The sequence below is a fragment of the Dunckerocampus dactyliophorus genome, chromosome 4 (genome assembly GCF_027744805.1).
Source record: "Dunckerocampus dactyliophorus isolate RoL2022-P2 chromosome 4, RoL_Ddac_1.1, whole genome shotgun sequence".
Lineage (NCBI taxonomy): Eukaryota > Metazoa > Chordata > Actinopteri > Syngnathiformes > Syngnathidae > Dunckerocampus > Dunckerocampus dactyliophorus.
The window spans coordinates 19,513,731-19,531,381 of record NC_072822.1 but is presented as its reverse complement, the minus strand read 5'-3'; the positions used below and the strand labels follow the sequence as shown (position 1 = coordinate 19,531,381).

Sequence of the window (17,651 nt, the reverse complement as noted above, 5' to 3'; positions counted from 1 at the left end):
ATTTTGTATCCCTTGTGATCGCCGTGAATGTTTGCGGTGTCGTAAGTCTGGGGGAAAAAAAACGCAACGCGAAAATACGAACGCTCAACTACTGATTGTCATTCTGCTAATATTCTACAGCACATGAATGTACTATTTAAAAAGGTAAATATTACCCACTGACTAGACAATGCATCCTCAAGCACAAGGATGCCAATTCCTAACATTTGGTTGCTGATAGCACCAAACAGAAGTTTAGTTTAGTCACAAAAGGCCCAACATTTACACAACCGTAAATTAGTACTTGTGCATGGTGTGGCACATTCATATGATGATCACTTCTGGTCAAATTGAACCAATGGCAAAAAGCAATATACTTGTATTAAAAAAAAAAAAGTGAAGCTCACATTACAAGAAGCGTTTGCATAAAATGTGTGATACGGTGGGTGTCCTGTACAAAATGTCCAAATATAAAAGCTTCTTTTCACATTTGACCACAAGAGGTTGCAGGCCATGCGACACGTAACAAAACATGAAATCCCTTTCAGAAATTGTCTGCTGCATTGTTCAAGTCAGTGGCACTCACAGAATACAAAGCATGGCCTACATAGTGGGGAAAAAAACACTACAAAGGACGCACCCTGCATCCATTTTTCCTCCATCACCACCCCCAAGTGACACTGGTGCCTGAGAAAGATTCATGGGAATCCCTGCCCCAGTCCGGTCTAAGCGTTCACAATCACACTGGTGGAGGAGTCCTCTTCTCTGGGCTGGAAGCTTGCGTGAGCCTCTTCTAGATCCTCAATCACCGCTAAGAGGCGAGAAGCAAGGCCCTGACCCGGCTTCACTTGGTTACATTCTGCACCATCTACAGTGGAAGAACATGTACAACATTGGAACATTTACAGTCGCTTTGCACAAGAAGAGACTCCTTAGATCACCTGGGTTGATGTCAGAGTTGTCGGCCATTTGATCTGCATCAGCCTCTGGAAGATGTTTTTTCCTGTGGGAATATCATGACATCACAACCCTTCCTAAGGGACATTCATTACTTCAACTGTGTGCAACACCGCCCTCTACTGTCTACTCAGGGTACTGCACCCACACTGGCTTCTAGGTGGACCACTGACCTTAGTTTGTCTCTCCCCTGGAGAAGCTGCTTGTAAATGGTCTGAGTCTCTACATCGGGATCAAGGGGGTCACTCCAGTCCCCCAGAGTCACAGCTGAGTGGGTTCTACTGCAGCCTGGAGCTGGAAAACAAGCACACGACAAAACTACTACATTATGTGGACATGTCTGTATCACTTCAGTCATCATTCAGGGGTTGGACAAGCAAAATTAGAAGGCCAAAACACTTGAAACAAGTAAAATAGCATCAGTTATGTTTTTTGCTGATTATTTTTGCTTAGTGTGAGTAACATACCTCACATTGTAGTAGAAATGACCTGAAGTAAGGCAAATAGTCTAACATACTGAAGGCGATACAGGGAGTGTACTGTCTGAGGGACTTGTAGGAGAAAAGATATGATAGCAGGCCAAGCAGGGATTTGTAATTTGAATGTTTTCATATTTTTTTGACTGGAGTTTATCTATCTCAGAGTTCCGTTTTTACAGTGTGTGTATTGGAAGTAAACGACATGGGATTACCAGCGCGGTCCGTCTGCAGACAGCACGTCCACTTGCCACCCCGATATGTCCCTGGATGGAAGGAGGGCAGCATGCGCTCATTGTAGATGCTGACTTTCCTGATGGCCGACAGCCACTGGTTCAACTCATTCACATTCTGCGCAGACGCATTCACACCAAAAACAAATAACCTTTAGTGGTGAAGGTTAATTACGGTGGTGGTAGTGTTTGTCCCCTCCCTGATTTTTTGCATGTTTCAGATCATCAAACAAATTTAGGTGATCGCCGTTAAAAAAAGCATGCTAATTCACGGAAATCGGCCGATACTGATCGGTGGCCGATCGATCGGAGCACCCCTACTTTATTCCCATAATATTTTGACTTTATTAATAACATAACTTTTGCTCCAAGCTAATTTTCCAAAAATGTTAACTTTCTTTTGTTTATATTAAAGAAGTAACTTTTATAAAATATGTCTATGCTACTAAAATGACATTTTTCCTCATAATATTCCAAGTTTATTCTTGTTTTTGCCTCGTTAGAATACTACTTTTTCTCTTAGTATGCTGACTTTATTCTTGTAAAATTACTGGGGTTTTTTCATTTCTGCTGTTTTCTCTAATCTCTCCAACTATTTCCAATTTATTCTTGTAAATTTTCTTCTCATAATTTTGACTTTATTCCCAAAATATTTCGACTTTATTCTCGTAATATTATAACTTTGTCCACAACTTAATTTTCCAAAAATTACAACTTTATTCATTGGTTTTTTTTTGTTTTTCATAATATTACAACTTTTAAAAAAATTAACAAATTTTTTTAATATTTCAACTTTATGCTACTAAAATGACATTTTCAGCATAATATTCCGATGTTCTGGGCCTTCACAACGTTCTCCTAAAATTACTATTTTTTTCTCTTATGTATGTTGACTTGATTCTTGTAAAAGTACGGCTGATTTTTGCATTTTTTTGGTTGTTGTTAAATTCTATCTTTAAAATGTGCCGCGGGCCAATAAAAAACAGCCCTGGGCTGCACTTTGGACATCCCTGATGCAAGGAATCAGTGCTAACCAGTCATCCACTTTGCCGCCCATGATTGGATATACAGTACAACAGTCTGGTGGAGGTAGCAAATGTGCACCTTGCACTGGATGTACATGGTGTGCAGCTGCCCATCATCGTCCTGGGTGATGACCTGCATTACATTCTGCTGCTGGAAGGCGTTTTCGTCCACCCTCTCCACCACGCACACACAATGAATGGGCAATGAGGAGCGCACCTGCAACAATTGAGCCACAAACCACAGCACCAATTAAGATGAGCAGCTGATGGCAACGTGTGTTCAGGTTTGAGTGAAATAAAAATGGTCACAGCAAATCAGTCAAGCAAACTGTTATTTTTGTAGGAAGTGTGTGAGAAAAGGATGTTGTGAAGATCAGATCAGCTCGGCAGCGAAGGACTTTTAAGTGTAAATCAGACGCTTGACGCACTGAGACTGGAGAGCTCTAACGTGGAGGAAAAGGGCCAACACATTGTTTACAATCTGATTTGCAATGTTAGCATGAATATCCACTACCTTCAATTAACCCTGGCCTTTATTCCAGTCACACAAAGCGGAGACTGGCTCAAAGAGAACGCTTTCTACCGCTCTCTTCTCTGACAGGCTCTGGCTGGTGAATGAGAGGAGATCATTATCACAAGGTTAGGCACCACATGGTTATAACGCTAATGATGATCTCACAAGGAGGGCAACACAAATCCATTCAAAGCCAGCTGAGGATGATTCAAATGGTTCCAAGCTGCTAAATGTCCTAAAAGTGTCAGCCAGTCATCATCAGAAGCCACACCTCCTCCTGTGTTAGGGTGTGGTCCTTTCATAACATTTCATTTGTTTTTACTCTAGTTTGACTTTAATCAATCCAGTTACATGCCTCATTGAATGACTTAAAAACAGAAAACAACCCTTTATAGGGCATTCATTAAAACACAGTGGAACTTCCACATTGGAATGCTCCAAAATGTACAAATTGGACTTAGTGCCCTCAAAGAGTGAGTAGTTTTACTATTATTAAGTGGTTCCCGTCTCTCATAAAGTACTTGTATAACAGTTATGGAACAGATTGTATTCAACTCTGAAAGTTCCACTTACTTTTTAATTTTAACCCGATTCAGCAAAACATTCTTCTTCCTCCTAATGGGGGCTGCAGGGTTTGGACCCCATTTAAATGACCAAATACCGCATGTATTCAGCCTGGTAAAAGGTTGTAGCTGACTAAAAGATAAAATAAACATCATACGCACCCTGAAAGGTGGATGCAAAGGTCTCCTTTATTGAGCCGTTACCTACCTGCCAATCAGGTGCCTTGGCGTAAGATAGGGTCTCACTCGTTAACCAGAAGTAGCGTTTCTTGAAGGCAAAGCGAGATAGAAGTTGAGCTCCTTCAGCCTTGTGTTTGTGGAGGTAACCTTCTTTGACGATGACTGAGGGGAGGAACACAGCCCTCTGTGGCATTTCAGACACTGCAGAGAAGAAGACAAAATTATCAAACCATGTCATACACACCTTATGGACTTATGTATAGGAACACCTGGCCATCACACCTGCAGTAAAAGGGAATAGTCTGCTGGGTTGGGGCACATTTTCCCAGGAGAACACCAGCGAATTGCTAGAAATCGCTAGTAATTGAGACGCCCATAAAAATGTCTATTTTTAACACACGGATCACGCCTGCTCCCTCCAAACTCTTTTGCTAGCTTAACGCTGACCTCCTCCGATTTCAGATCAACATTTGCAATAAGAGTGACTCCAGAACCCTCCCCCGTCTCTCTTCAATATGCCTCAAACACTTATTAAACACATTTGAAGTATAAAATGTGTAGTACTCGCCACTCATGAACAATATTGTTAAGAAGATCCATGAACAGACCATCAACAGTTGGAATCGTGCAGAAGGAGGACAAAACACGATAAGTCAAACGGGAAAAATGTTTGTCAGCACCAGCAAGCGTGGCACGTGTCACTCTCTGCCAACTCATGAGCTGCATCGCCTCTTTTCTATGCTGATTAATATTTCACCACTGGGCTACATGTTGTTGAACCCTCCTGTTATGTCAGGAAGTTAGAAAAAAAAATGAAAATCTAAAATCTACAAATCTAAGACAACAGCTTGGATAAAGATAGGTCCTCTGAATATTTCTCAGTTTATGGCCAAGCGTCTCAATTTTGTACACCACCCTATGTAAAAATATATAATGTTATATTTAGAGTATAAAATGTTATGTGAAAACAGTTGTTCAATTATTATTTCTGGGATTTTGCAATGTTCATGATGTTGATGAGGTTTCTTCAACATGAGTTACCAATGTCATGATCGATGTCAATCAACTTGTCGAGGAAGTCCTTGACAGAGGCCACACTGCGAAGGATGATGGGATGGAGAGGCGCCATCCACTGCTCTTTTCCATGACCTAACTGAAGGCCCAGGTTCCCCACACTTTGTAATGCCTTTGTAACGACAACAATAAATGCACAATGTTTATTCACATTTAATGATACCAAGATGCTCAATGTGACCTCAATTTGACCTGCCTGCTCAATAAGAGCAACCGTATAGCATATATCTCAAAGTCACATATCAAAAAGCGTCCCTGTGGTCAAGCATGCAGTGAGGCCCTTTGTCCATGCCCCATCTGGCCGTGGGAGAGGAGGAAGTCTGTCTGCCCCCTCTCTGATGCTGTCTTTGAACCACACTGCTTGCTGCACATACACATGTAAAAATAGCCCTTCCCTTTCATGGCAAAAGGCCCATGGCAACAGCACTTCAGCACCATGGACAGTGGCCATGAAGGCCACACGGGACCAAGGCTGCATTTCACTTGTGCCTCTGACACCCTTTCTTATGTTTACCGTTTGTGTTATACTGTACTCAGGTGGCATTCATCAGCTTCAGCTTCAGCTTTGTCTCTCCTGGACGAATGTAAAGTCTGCACATGAATGACTGATGCGTGAGTGTGTAAGTGTGATGTAAATGATACCTTGGCCAGCAGTAACAGTGTCCTGCTTGTACGTGTATCAGCGTGCTGGTCCCTCAGCTGGAACAGTTTAGGTGTGAGGATTGCAGGAGCAAAAAAACGTAGGAAAAAAAATCCACTGATGGCGAGATATTTCACATCCTGTTCAACATAAGGTGAAGATAGCAAGCGTTACTGAATTGCAAATTTATACCTGGGCTCTCGCATGTGATAATATTTCACATGGCACGTTTTCATTCGCTGCACACTGACCTCATTTTCAGGTTCAGCAAACTGCTCCTCAACACGCTTGTGCAGCTGTTTGAAGGCCACTCTCATGACAGGAGGGCATTGCTCAACCGAGCCCACGATTGATTCAATGATCCTGCTTAAGTAGCTTTGCAGCATCTCCACACTGCTGTCCCGCACCTCTGCCTCTGACACTGCACCTTTAAATGAAATCCGTCTTCCCAGAGAACAAGGCACTTATCAAAGGACTCTGTCCAAGACGGTTTGCAATCATGACTATGGATTGGCATTAGGCAACATTTCCTAGATCGGCACATACGAGACTATTCTCAACTCCCGTTTCCGTTTCCGTGCAGCAGAATAACACTATCACAGCGCTACATCACTGCAAGAGCACCTATAACAGTACTGATTATATAGCTGCTAAATGTGGGAGCATCCTGCTCGCAATAGTTTCTACACATATGATCCCAGCCTTTCAGTATTTGGTTTATGGTGTCTGGAGAGATTTATAGACAGGGAGTGGAGACATTAAATAAAATGACAGCAGGCACAGCTACTGCACAAGTACAGGATCCTGGATCTCCCTCCATGTCATAGATTGACATCTCAGGGGGCTCATAGCAGTTGCCAGGCAACAGCCATCCCCATTCTCACATTCTTTTTATATTATTTTATTCTCAGATTCATGTAATGCTTTCAAGAGGGAAGTGTAAAGGATGTGGCACTTTCCTATTGCCGCATTTTTGGTTTTGTACATTTTCACACATAAATTCATGTATACAGTATATCGGTATCCAACAATTCAACGTAATATATAACAATTGCCTTTCTGGATATGATTTGATGTGCCGTAGGTCAGATTTACCTTGTGTGGTTCAGGTCAATCTTACACGGGTCCAGTTCAATGTACTTCTTCTCATCAAAGATGCGGTTGATGATGGGCTTCAGTACTTCATGTAAATACAGCATGCCAACAGCCTGAGAACAATGTCATTTTTTTTTTTAATGGTCGTTTACATCCAGCAGGGAATGTTGCCATTTTGATCAAATGATACAGTAACATACAGAAATATACTGTACTCTATATTTCTATTAAATACACTACTTTTAAATTGATGGACTATAATTGAGTGGTTTAAAAAAAACACACAACTCACCTTCATGAACTGCTCCATGGCTTTGGAAGCAAGAGAGTTGGAGCGGAAAAGAGTGTTTGGATCAGCTAGACAAAATAAAAAACAAATTATTCACACATTATAATACAATTAGTGGGATTATGTGTTATTATGTGCAACATTTTCCCATGTCACTAAAGGATTTTGTCGTGTTTTTTGTCAGTAGTTTGTCACTGCCGCTGCATTTTTGAGCAACTGAAAGAGGATCCGTTGCAGATTTTAATAGGAGCAAGATGATTTCATGGGATAATAGTTTTTTATTCACACAAGGCTACCAATTATTCCTGATTTAAACAAGCATCTGGATCGCCACTGACGTTTCTTACCAAGTGCTATGATGGTCATGCAGCCCTCAAAAACTATCATGTAGGTGTGCAATGAAATGTGTCGCATTGAATGCTGTATATTCCAGACAAACAAGTTACCGATATGCTCCTGCTGAGTTGCCATGGAAACTTTGGCAAGATGCTCATTATCTCAAACTAAACAAACAGCACACAAACACCAGAGCCCAACTCTGTGTGAACTATACACGGTCATGTGATGCGGAGGCAGAAGCATGACTAACACAGACTAGAGAGGGAGTCTTTGGCATAGATGGTTGTAAATTTAAATTTTCCTTCAGACCATGACAGTAGCACGTAGTGGTCTGAAAATCAATTTATAGGTAAACAGCAACAACCTACCAAGAGGCTTTGGAGAGTGGAAGTAGTAGGCGTATCCCAAACTCTGACTAACATCAATACTGACTCATAGAGACCAAGATAGGTCTAACACACGTGTTGTATTTTGCCATCCCAAGTCCAAAAATCAAAGATAAAGCCAATTTAGCTCAGTAAAGTGTATCATTTTTTGTAGAATATCAAAATAACTGATCTATACATAGTAATCCCTCGTTTATTGTGGTTAATTGGTTCCAGACCTGATCGTGATAAGTGAATTTCCGCAAAGTAGGATTCCTTATTTATAAATGGAATATTCTCGTAGTTAGAGCATAGAAAACCTGTTTACGACCTTGTAAATATGACTTTGAACATTATTAGAGCCCTGAGACACAAACTAACACCCTATAGCAGTGGTTGTCAATTATTTTCTGTCATGCCCCCACTGGGGGACAGAAATGTATTAACGCACCCCCCCATTTTGAAATGCTACTGTCAAACTGCTAATATCTATTTATTTATCCGTACTGTACAGACTAAACTTGAAACTGTAACCTGCGAAATGCAACAAAATGGAGAGCAGTGAAGCATACAAGCATATTTAAGAGTCACATTGTACGACAAATTCACACATAGTGGCAGGTCTGCACTAATATTGAAAGTCCTACAATAATAAGAGTCACTTAGCCATTTAAGACATAAATAACACTTACGCTCATGTGTGCTGCTATGAATATGTGGGAAGTAGAGTTACTGTAGTAGCGGACAGAAAGTGACGTCGGAGTTTCAGAGTTGAGTTTCATGTTGCCATGGGTTCCGGCCGCAACAGTTGCGTGTGTATTTATTAGGGATTATTGTGTCTGTTGTGAGATAATTCAAACCTGCAATTAAAGTCTGTTGTTAAAGGCAATCAAGTCTTGTACTAATCAAGGCTAGCTTAAATATGCATGTGTGAAAACCGTGATGAAGCCGCAAAATTCGAACTGCAAAGTGGCGAGGCACGACTGTAGTAACATTTTCTTTCACACGGCCGTCACCAACACTGAGGTTCCCGAGATCTGGACGTCTGTTGGTTTTCCTCTGAGGCAAACGCTTGCTTCATGTGTGTATATGAATGGACAGACATACTGTATGTGCAATGTGAAAAACAACGTCAAAATTGAAAAAGTACATCATTCCAGTTAGACTGTGTACCACTACGATACAAGACGTTACAGCTCATCTCAATGAAGCATTCTATTAACAGTTCAAAAGAAAGTTATTGTGGTCACATGCAGCTTTCGAAAGAATTCACTCAAAGAGTGAGAGAGTTTATCGTTGTGAAACTGAACTTCAGCATGTTGAGCTGTTTTCACTTGTTTCTGCTTCCATCTTACTTGTGTGGTTGACCTCCCGGGTGTTTAGATAATCTAAGAAAGGAACCACCAGGCCTTGACCCAAGTAGATCTTCACCAAGGTCATGGCCACGTCTTGTCGGCTCTCAACTGTGGTCACCTCCTCCAGCATGGTCAGCGCACTGCTGTCCTCCACCTGGGGAGAAGAAGGCTTATGTTACGGTGATGTGGCAAAATAATTTTTTTAAAAAGGGAAATAGAAAAATCTCCTGACATGAGCATTTATTGCACATGTACACAGTACTTGAGTATCTGCTTTAAAAAGAAGACACTGACCTCAGCAGGGGAGATGACTGACTCAACCAAAAGGTCAATGAGGGGCTGATAGTACATAGATGGCAAAATCTGATCCTCAACCAAACGCACCTTCAGACGCAGTGCTCCCAACTTGCCACTGAACACAGACAAGAAATGAATAGCAGGGCTGATATGTCAATTTTGTGAACGTCATAGCACAGAGGGTTTAGGAAAATCTATGGCACTTAATTTAGTAGCACGGTATTTTCTGGTCAAGAAAAAGTAAATCTGATCATACAATACAACAATACTCATGCTCACACGTTATTTCCTTACTCTACTAATATGAATGTTGGCTTCTGTTATGATTGTGCACTGTGATGCTTTGCAGTTTGATACTATTATTTTGCAGTTTGCTTGGTCTTCCTTTCTTGCATTTAATTTTTTTATTACAGTCGTCACTTGCCACATCGCCGTTCGAATTTTCATGGCTCGATCACAGTATTTTCAAAATACGGTATACGGTATGAATTAATAAATCATGCTGTTTCGCGGTTTAATTCAGCCTGTCAGCAAAAATATATGCATATTTAAGCAAATTGTACATAATGTTTGGCCGAGTGGTTAGCATGTTGGCCACACAGTCAGGAAAAGACGGGAAGACCTGGGTTCGAATCTCCACTTGGGCATTTCTGTGTGGAGTTTGCATGTTCTCCCCGTGCATGCGTGGGTTTTCTCTGGTTACTCCGGTTTCATTCACATTCCAAAAACATGCATGTTAGGTTAATTGGTGACTCTAAATTGTCCATAGGTATGAATGTGAGTGGGAATGGTTGTTTGTCTATATGTGCCCTGCGATTGGCTGGCGACCAGTCCAGGGTGTACCCCGCCTCTCACCCGAAGTCAGCTGGGATAGGCTCCAGTATACTCCCGCGACCCTAGTTAGGATAAGCGGCATAGAAAATGGATCGATTAGTTTTGACGTGTTTAGTCGTGTTTTTAATGAGATTCCGCCATGATTGAGCGGCCAGTTTGCGTGGGGAAATACTTAATACGTTCCCTCTTCTCACGATGAAATAATTTCATCCACGTCACTTTCCACGAGATTCCCCGTTTATAACAGTAGATTACATTTTTATTGGCCAATTTCCTCGATTCCGTTAACGCAGAAATCATAGGGCCCTACTCTCTTCAACGCAATAGTAATTGACCGTCCATAATATAAACAACAAGCAGTTACAGCGGCACTTCCCATGACACAGCACGGAACTACCACTGTAGCTGTGGAGCTGTGTCCAACGTCCAACATGGACAACTTCAACTTCCAACTTCACCACGGTAGACCGCGCACATGTCTGCATGGTAGTGTTGCGTTTTCTTCTTCTTGCGAGTGGCGGGAGTCGAGAGGCAACCGGCTTTAAAGGCGCATTACCGTACCTACCATGCTGGAGTGTGGCCCACTTACGGACATTATACGGCAACCGGATCGTGGCGGAATCCAAGCTTCAAAAAACAGCGGATTGGCAATCCTGAAGATTGCATCGGGCCATCCCTACTAACAACTTACATCACAGTCTAGCAAAGGAACCCGTTTGCAGTATGCTGTCCAATGGGAATGTTTAAAGATAATGACCCCAAAAGGCTATCATTCATCAAAGTGTGACAGAGATCAAACAAGCGCACCAATAATCCTCACCCCACATCCACCTCATTGTTTCCCAAGGGTAGCAAACGAAACCAGCTGTCTAACAGAGAGGTCTTACGCAAACAAGCAAAAGGGATTTCCACCTGCGAACAAAAAGACTGATCAGACTCATACAATGAACATGTGAGATGTGTAATATCATAATATCACAACATATCCTCACCTTTCCCAGGAAGTCATTTTTTCCCACCATGTCCCAGTCCCAGACCTCCACAACAATAGCCCCCTCCTCACTGAGCTCCTGAGGATCCAAGTCCAGCTCCAGGGTCTCTCCCCAGTGAGGGAAACGGGTTTTCTTAATAATCTGAAAACCAGAGGGTGTGTCTGATTTAACCTCATGTCCCTTTCATTTCTGCTGCACATGAATAACAAGAGCTCACCGAGGTCTCTGCACTGTGGTTGTTGTAAATAACTCTTGCAAATGGATCGGAGGTTCCAGAAATGTCTCTAGGAGCCAGGTCTCTGTAATGTCACATGACCAAAAGACAGAAATGTTGATGCATCAAACAAACTGATATTACCAGTTCTCGTCACATGCAGAAAGAAAGTAAACATTTCATTTGACCTCATTCTTTCAAACAAATTCCACTTCACTAGGACAGGATGGAATAACACTGTCAAGCCCTGAGTGATGTGCTCATTAGCGCCCTGTCTGAGAGGGCGAGTGTGGAGGAGACCCACAGATGGGGCAGTGAGAGGTGTGATTGTGGGCAGATGACTCAGGCGGGAAGAATGGAGGCCTACAGCGTGACGATTATTAGATTTTAGCACAAGAATGACATTCCCTGAGAAAAGGACATAATGAAAAAAAGATGTCGCAGCCCTCAGAAGGGAAGCCTTTAATGACAGTTCTCCCCAGAAAACACAGCTCATACAATACCTGGCTTCAACGACATCACATCGCAGGACAATCTTCTCTGTGTGCTTCAACAGCTGAAGACTCAGGTGGATCTCCCCCTGGACTTCTTCATCAGGATCGAGCCTTGTCAGGTTTATCCAACTGTCCAGCCCTATGAATTCACCACAGAGAGTTATGATAGCAAGATATAAGACAATAGCCATGATATATTCAATTAACTGCCTTCAAAGTACCTAACTTCTACAGATTTGAGGTATGTTTTATATACCAATAATGCCAAAAAGACAACAAGCATAGCATTAGGAGAGGGCGGCAATTAAACACAAAATAAAGCGTTAAATGTATCTGTTGTTTTCATTACATTTTCAAAAGTCTACATAAGATGGTACATAAGATGGTTTTAATGTAACAGATTTCTGTGAAGGCGATAACTGATCACTATCAGTGAATCGCAAGCATTGAAGACCATGCCAGGACACCTTCAGGTGAGTTTGGAATGCACCCCGAATAAACTGTATATGTAATATTATACTACATAAGCATGTAGTTTATAGTGCATGGGCTGGCACTGAATACTCTGTAATACTTTACAGATACTTTGATTGCCTATTCGTAGTTCTTCATATGCTTGTTCTTATTTCCCAGTCAGTACAGATTGGTGTCCCATCGCATTGTTTTGGAGTGGGCTTGGGTAACTCTCGGTAGTGGCGTGAGGCGTTGCATCACTACGCCAGAAAAATAATTCTTCTTCATGTTAGCTGCTACAATAACAATGTCGCTGTAGCTTTGTTTATATACAGGTCAGTTATGTAAATAGGACATTCTTAGAAATGTTTAAGAGCTTTGAACATTGTTAGAAGTGTTTAAGAGCTTTACTGTAAAGTCGAAATAGTTGTGTCCCGTTACGTGCATTGTTAGCTCCCACATGCTAGCTGTTTCTTAGCTGTTTTTCTGTCTTTAGAACGCACAGAAAAGAGAAAGACGTGTGTGGTCGTGTTTCACATAAGGACTGTGGATGATGGGCAAAATTCCCCACAAAGTTCAGTTTTCCTTTAACCAGACATTGTCAGTAATCACAATTGTTAGAGTAAGCAATATGTCCATGAGCATGCGAGTTAGTCAAATCACTGTACTTTAGTAGTGCATTATTCACACATTCAACCAAAATACTCATTCCCGTGCTTGTCATGATCCCTGTGTAGTATGACTCATATTACAAATACACTATAGACCCAAAAGTATTAATTCATCCATCAAGAATTGGACAAGATTACTTATTTCGACCTGAATCTTAATTCTTAATCTTACCGATACATTTTGAACAATTGTATGCTTCCAACTTTGTGGGAATAGTTTGGAGAAGGCCCTTTTCTCTTCCGTCATGACTGTGCCCTAGTGCCCAACCATTTCCATAAAGGCATGCTCAAGGCCATCAAAGATACTTGTGATGAACTATAACAACCAGCAGGGTTCAAGGGTCCAACATCGTTGACCTTTGACATCACAAATATTCTTCTGGCTGAATGAGCAGAAATTCCCACACTCTAACATCTTGTACAAAGTCTTCTTAGTAGATTAAAAGCTGTTATAGCAGAAAAGTAGGTACCAAATATCAATGTTTTCTTGCATTTTCCCTTCCTGTAGGTGTCCAAAAGCATTGTCTACAGTATAGTTCAATAACATGCAGTACAATTGGGAAATTGTATGAACAATGCACAATAAAATGAAAATATTCACACGCACATGCAATGCAATTCAAAATGACAATGATTCTTTTTACCTAACAAGCTGCATCATAAACAAATAGGGGTGTAACCATTCATCCACTACATCGATGTATCGATTTATATTCCTATGATCCAACTGTTCTGCAAGTTGCCATTCCAGACGACATATATCGATCTAACATTGTTTCAAAGGTAATCAATCGATTGAATCAATACTAGAAGATCAAGCATTGGATTTAAGCATGGCAGGCTTTATATGAATGTGTGTTTTTCTAGCACTTATAATGAGAAAGACATTAAACGTTACTCGTGTAACATCTTGATTTGGCGTAAAGGTGATTAGTCATGCCTGTTGCGTGGGGCGCACGGATGACGTCATGTAAAGGGCAGCTGTTGTGTTTACTAGGTGTTACTGTGTGGTTGGTACATGTGCAGTTGAATAAACGGAGATGACACGTCCTTTCCAAAGAGCACAAGTTTGTGAGTTTTTTGTCCTGTAAAGAGTCACTGTAGATGCCCTACACCTTGGACGCTACACTCAATTCAGTCTGCCTGTGATGTCATCACCACGCTTTATACTGGATATCTACTTAAAGTATATACCGTACTTTATATAGTGTTGGACCACATCGAGTCATACGAGTGCTTCAAAAGTCCAACTTTAAGCCTTTCAAACTCATGGATTGAAGCTTCAGGACAAGATAAAAGGTATGTAGGATATAACTTCACTTTGATAGCTATCTCTAGATGAAATTTCGTAAAAATCTGATGGTGCAAAATCACTATTTCCCATTCTGAAATTTGCTCTAACTTCTTCAATACTTGGGGTAGAGAAGTGAATGATCAAATTATCAAATTAATGTTCAAGTCATGTTTTATCAGATAGAATTAATCACAGACTTGATTTAATTCAATCAATGTTAATTGAACCTGAAGTGTTGGTTGCACTTCATTCAAATAAAATGTGAATGCATTTGCCATTAATTGTTGCTTATTTGTTGGTTTATATCCATAATTAATTTGTGCCTGATTCCCTTACCAAACACAACGGGAAACTTCACCTGCACTGTCCAGTGTCCAGGTATTTATTTCACAGTCAGGCTGGTTGAATTTTTGGCTAAAAAGTTACTGAATCAATTTAAAGCTACTGAATCCTTTTGGATTGTATCGTTCTAAATGAACCAATGTCGTCCTTGAGCCATATCGTCAACCACAAATCGTGATACGAATCGAATCATTATTAAAACAAATCGTTACACCACCGCAAACAAACCGTACCGTTTTACTCAAGGACACACGCTGAACCGTCATTGGTATGACAGCCAACACTTCCTGCTCACTCTCCCCGTCCCCCAGTGAGCCTCACCAGCCGGGGCGAGTCACCTCCACTACTACTACTACACAGTGACGGCGCAATCGCATTGATGAATTTACTTTTCATTTGACTTGTCTTTATTATGTGCATGATTGCACTGTCAAGTGAGCAAGTATGCCATGTTTTTGACTAGATACATTTTTTATAATGTATTTTTATTCATTTCTATTAAAAAAGTCCCCCCCGTCAATGGTCCTTCCGGATCCTCCCATGGCAAATGTTAGAAAGACCATTGGAATGTCTTTAAAACAAATCAATACTGTACAATGAGCAGTTTAATAATAATGAGAATAATATATACATATATATATATATTTTTTTTTTAAAGGTTTCTTTTAAAAACATACAACATAGCCCATAGCCTAACATGGTGTGTATGTGTGTGTACACCCGAGCGTGTGGAAGAAGTCGTCCCAGACAACTCGAACCATGATTCACATTTTTTTGCGGAATCATGCATGAACAACACATTCAACACAACAAACACAATCAAAATATGGTGTGATTTATAATACAGTTATAAGAGGTTATTGCTTTCTGTGTAAACACGGCCACTGAGTGTGTTTTTTAAGTTTGCAAAATGAGCAAGAGCATACACAAGAAACAACATTCCCAGAGGCTTGGTTTAAAAAAGGCGCACGCTTTGACTCATGACTCCTGTCATGTAAATCTATATCCATCTAACCTCAGAGCTGGTGTCATGCACTGCTCGCCCTGCCCTTCCATGTACAGGAGGCTTACCTTTAGCTTGAGAGCCGATGGCTTCTTTGGTGAGCGAAATCTTTCCAATAACATCATCATGGCTGTAGAAGAAGATGAAGTTTCATCAGATAAGATCAAGTTAAGAAGTGGTACAGTTGGAAACTTATGGTGACGTGATTAAGTGGTGAGACAACCTTTGGACTGGTAACTGTCTGCATGATGTTTGTTTATTCTGAGCCTTCTTTCCAAAACATGCAACTGTACATGAGGCTTTAACCTGACTACATGAGTTGATGAGCCAAGTGAAGCAAACACTGAAGTCTTACAGGAACCACATGGGACACATGGGATGCTGACATAATTTTGACGTAATGACTTTACCCAATCGTATCCTCATCCATGACATGGAAGGAGAGGGAATGGAAACCCATTGGGAGATGCAGCGTGTACTCTTCACCCCAAAAAGGATTAAGATTTTTCCACACAGTAGCAGTCCTGAAAAGAGAGGTTACACTTGCTTGCCAGCTAGCAAATTTACATCACTATGCACTTGTGCCACCATAATAACCAAAATGCATATAACTGGAGTCACTTTGAATATGGCAGCAGTATGTATTATTTCTACTTATATTAGAATAAAGACAAATCTACAATCTACGAACTTAATAGTTCTAATTAGGTAATGCGTCATCCAAATCCAAATAAAAACAAAACACTGCATCGGAAGACTCCATAAGCAGTAATATATATATATAAAAAAGACTTTCATAAGAGAGGGATGCATTATTGGGTAAAGTCAACAGCATCACTCATGAGTTAGGAGTGAGTGTTTGCAGTGAATCATTGTGTCACTTCTCAGATTCTTCCAGATGGAACAATTACCACTGAGTTCATAACGTGTCCTTGTCCAAACCCACTGCAGATTCATAATCAGAATCTTCTTTGGAAAAAAAAGCCAATGCTTTGGGCTCGGAGAAGATAAATGACAAAAGTGCATCTTCAGCTACTGGAGCTGCATGCAACTATTGATGCATCCTCTCCATGGTTACCTACGGTCTTAAAGGCCAGACCAGTATCAGGTTCTCTGTGTAGAAGGGGCCACACTGTACCCGCCACCACCTTGATCACTCTCCTCTGTCTGGCTTACAAGTGTGCAGAATAGCAGGTGTAAAAAGTAGATAAATATTGGTAATATCTCAAGTGCAGGTGAACAGCAGATAAATGAAACTCACCTGGCCACAATTTCATTATCAACTTTCACTATGCAGTATGGATCACTGGTTCCAGACCTTTAACATGGGAAGAAAAATATATGACAGACTATACATGAATTAAATATGATGCTGACTATGGACAGTCTTGACTTTCTATCGCTTTCTATTTATTTTACTAGGCAACAATAAGCAAGAATGTCAAATATAAGAAGAACTTTTCTAAATTGAAGAAAACTGACAACTACCCTTTTATTCAGTTAAGATAACACAAAACCACCTGCCCTGGAACCTATGCACAAATTACTTACACGTCTTTGGCTGGGAGGTTCCTGCCCTCGACAATGCGAAAATATAAGGATGTATTTTTGGCCATTTTGCCGGTGACAAAGCTATGAATCCAATGCTCCAATGCGCGATGCCCTTGTCAAAATGTTTGCTCCTGCATCGTTTTCATCTCGCTGAACCTTGAGAGCATGTCACGCACACGCACGCCCCGCCAGTAGCGGCAGCGCGCGACACGGGTGAGGTAGCCTGCGGGGTCGCAGCGCGGGCGTCGGCTCGGTAGGGTCTTAAAACTGCCCGGTTTTTATTGGCTCTCCTGATTACCTTCACCACCACCAAATAAACAAAAACAAATATTTAGACTCGTGCTTCTGATACCATTGTGACAGTATTTTTTCACCAGGGTAAGCGAATTCACATAAAGTGTATTCTTGTGCCACCTGGCGAA

General features: G+C 41.1%; 1 protein-coding gene across 4 annotated transcripts; it reads right to left on the bottom strand.

Moving 5' to 3' along the window:
- Positions 1-342: 342 nt before the first annotated feature.
- Positions 343-17,528, bottom strand: LOC129179515 (rasGAP-activating-like protein 1). Of its 4 annotated transcripts, none has more exons than XM_054772828.1 (22): positions 17,230-17,320; positions 16,940-16,996; positions 16,757-16,845; positions 16,089-16,202; positions 15,747-15,808; positions 11,925-12,054; positions 11,425-11,506; positions 11,208-11,348; positions 11,036-11,127; positions 9,379-9,496; positions 9,085-9,238; positions 7,029-7,093; positions 6,737-6,849; positions 5,893-6,085; positions 5,644-5,781; positions 4,969-5,113; positions 3,956-4,128; positions 2,750-2,887; positions 1,628-1,763; positions 1,110-1,230; positions 921-982; positions 343-847 (listed from the first exon to the last, which is right to left on the bottom strand). In XM_054772828.1, exons 4-22 carry the CDS (start codon positions 16,136-16,138, stop codon positions 705-707), a joined length of 2,256 nt encoding a protein of 751 aa, XP_054628803.1. In that variant the 5' UTR covers positions 16,139-16,202; positions 16,757-16,845; positions 16,940-16,996; positions 17,230-17,320; the 3' UTR covers positions 343-704. The 4 variants fall into 4 exon arrangements, with proteins under 4 accessions (XP_054628803.1, XP_054628804.1, XP_054628801.1 ...); XM_054772829.1 differs by having other exon boundaries at positions 16,761-16,845; XM_054772826.1 differs by lacking the exon at positions 16,757-16,845 and having other exon boundaries at positions 17,230-17,528.
- Between the last annotated feature and the right edge of the window lie 123 nt (positions 17,529-17,651).

Coding starts and splice junctions, on each gene's coding strand:
- LOC129179515 (XM_054772826.1), bottom strand. CDS start 17,294: ATGGCCAAAAATACATCCTTATATTTTCGCATTGTCGAGGGCAGGAAC. Junction 9,497..11,035: donor AACAATGAGGTGGATGTGGG/GTGAGGATTATT, acceptor GTCTGTGTTCAG/TGGCAAGTTGGGAGCACTGC. Junction 6,850..7,028: donor CCATGGAGCAGTTCATGAAG/GTGAGTTGTGTG, acceptor CATTGTTCTCAG/GCTGTTGGCATGCTGTATTT.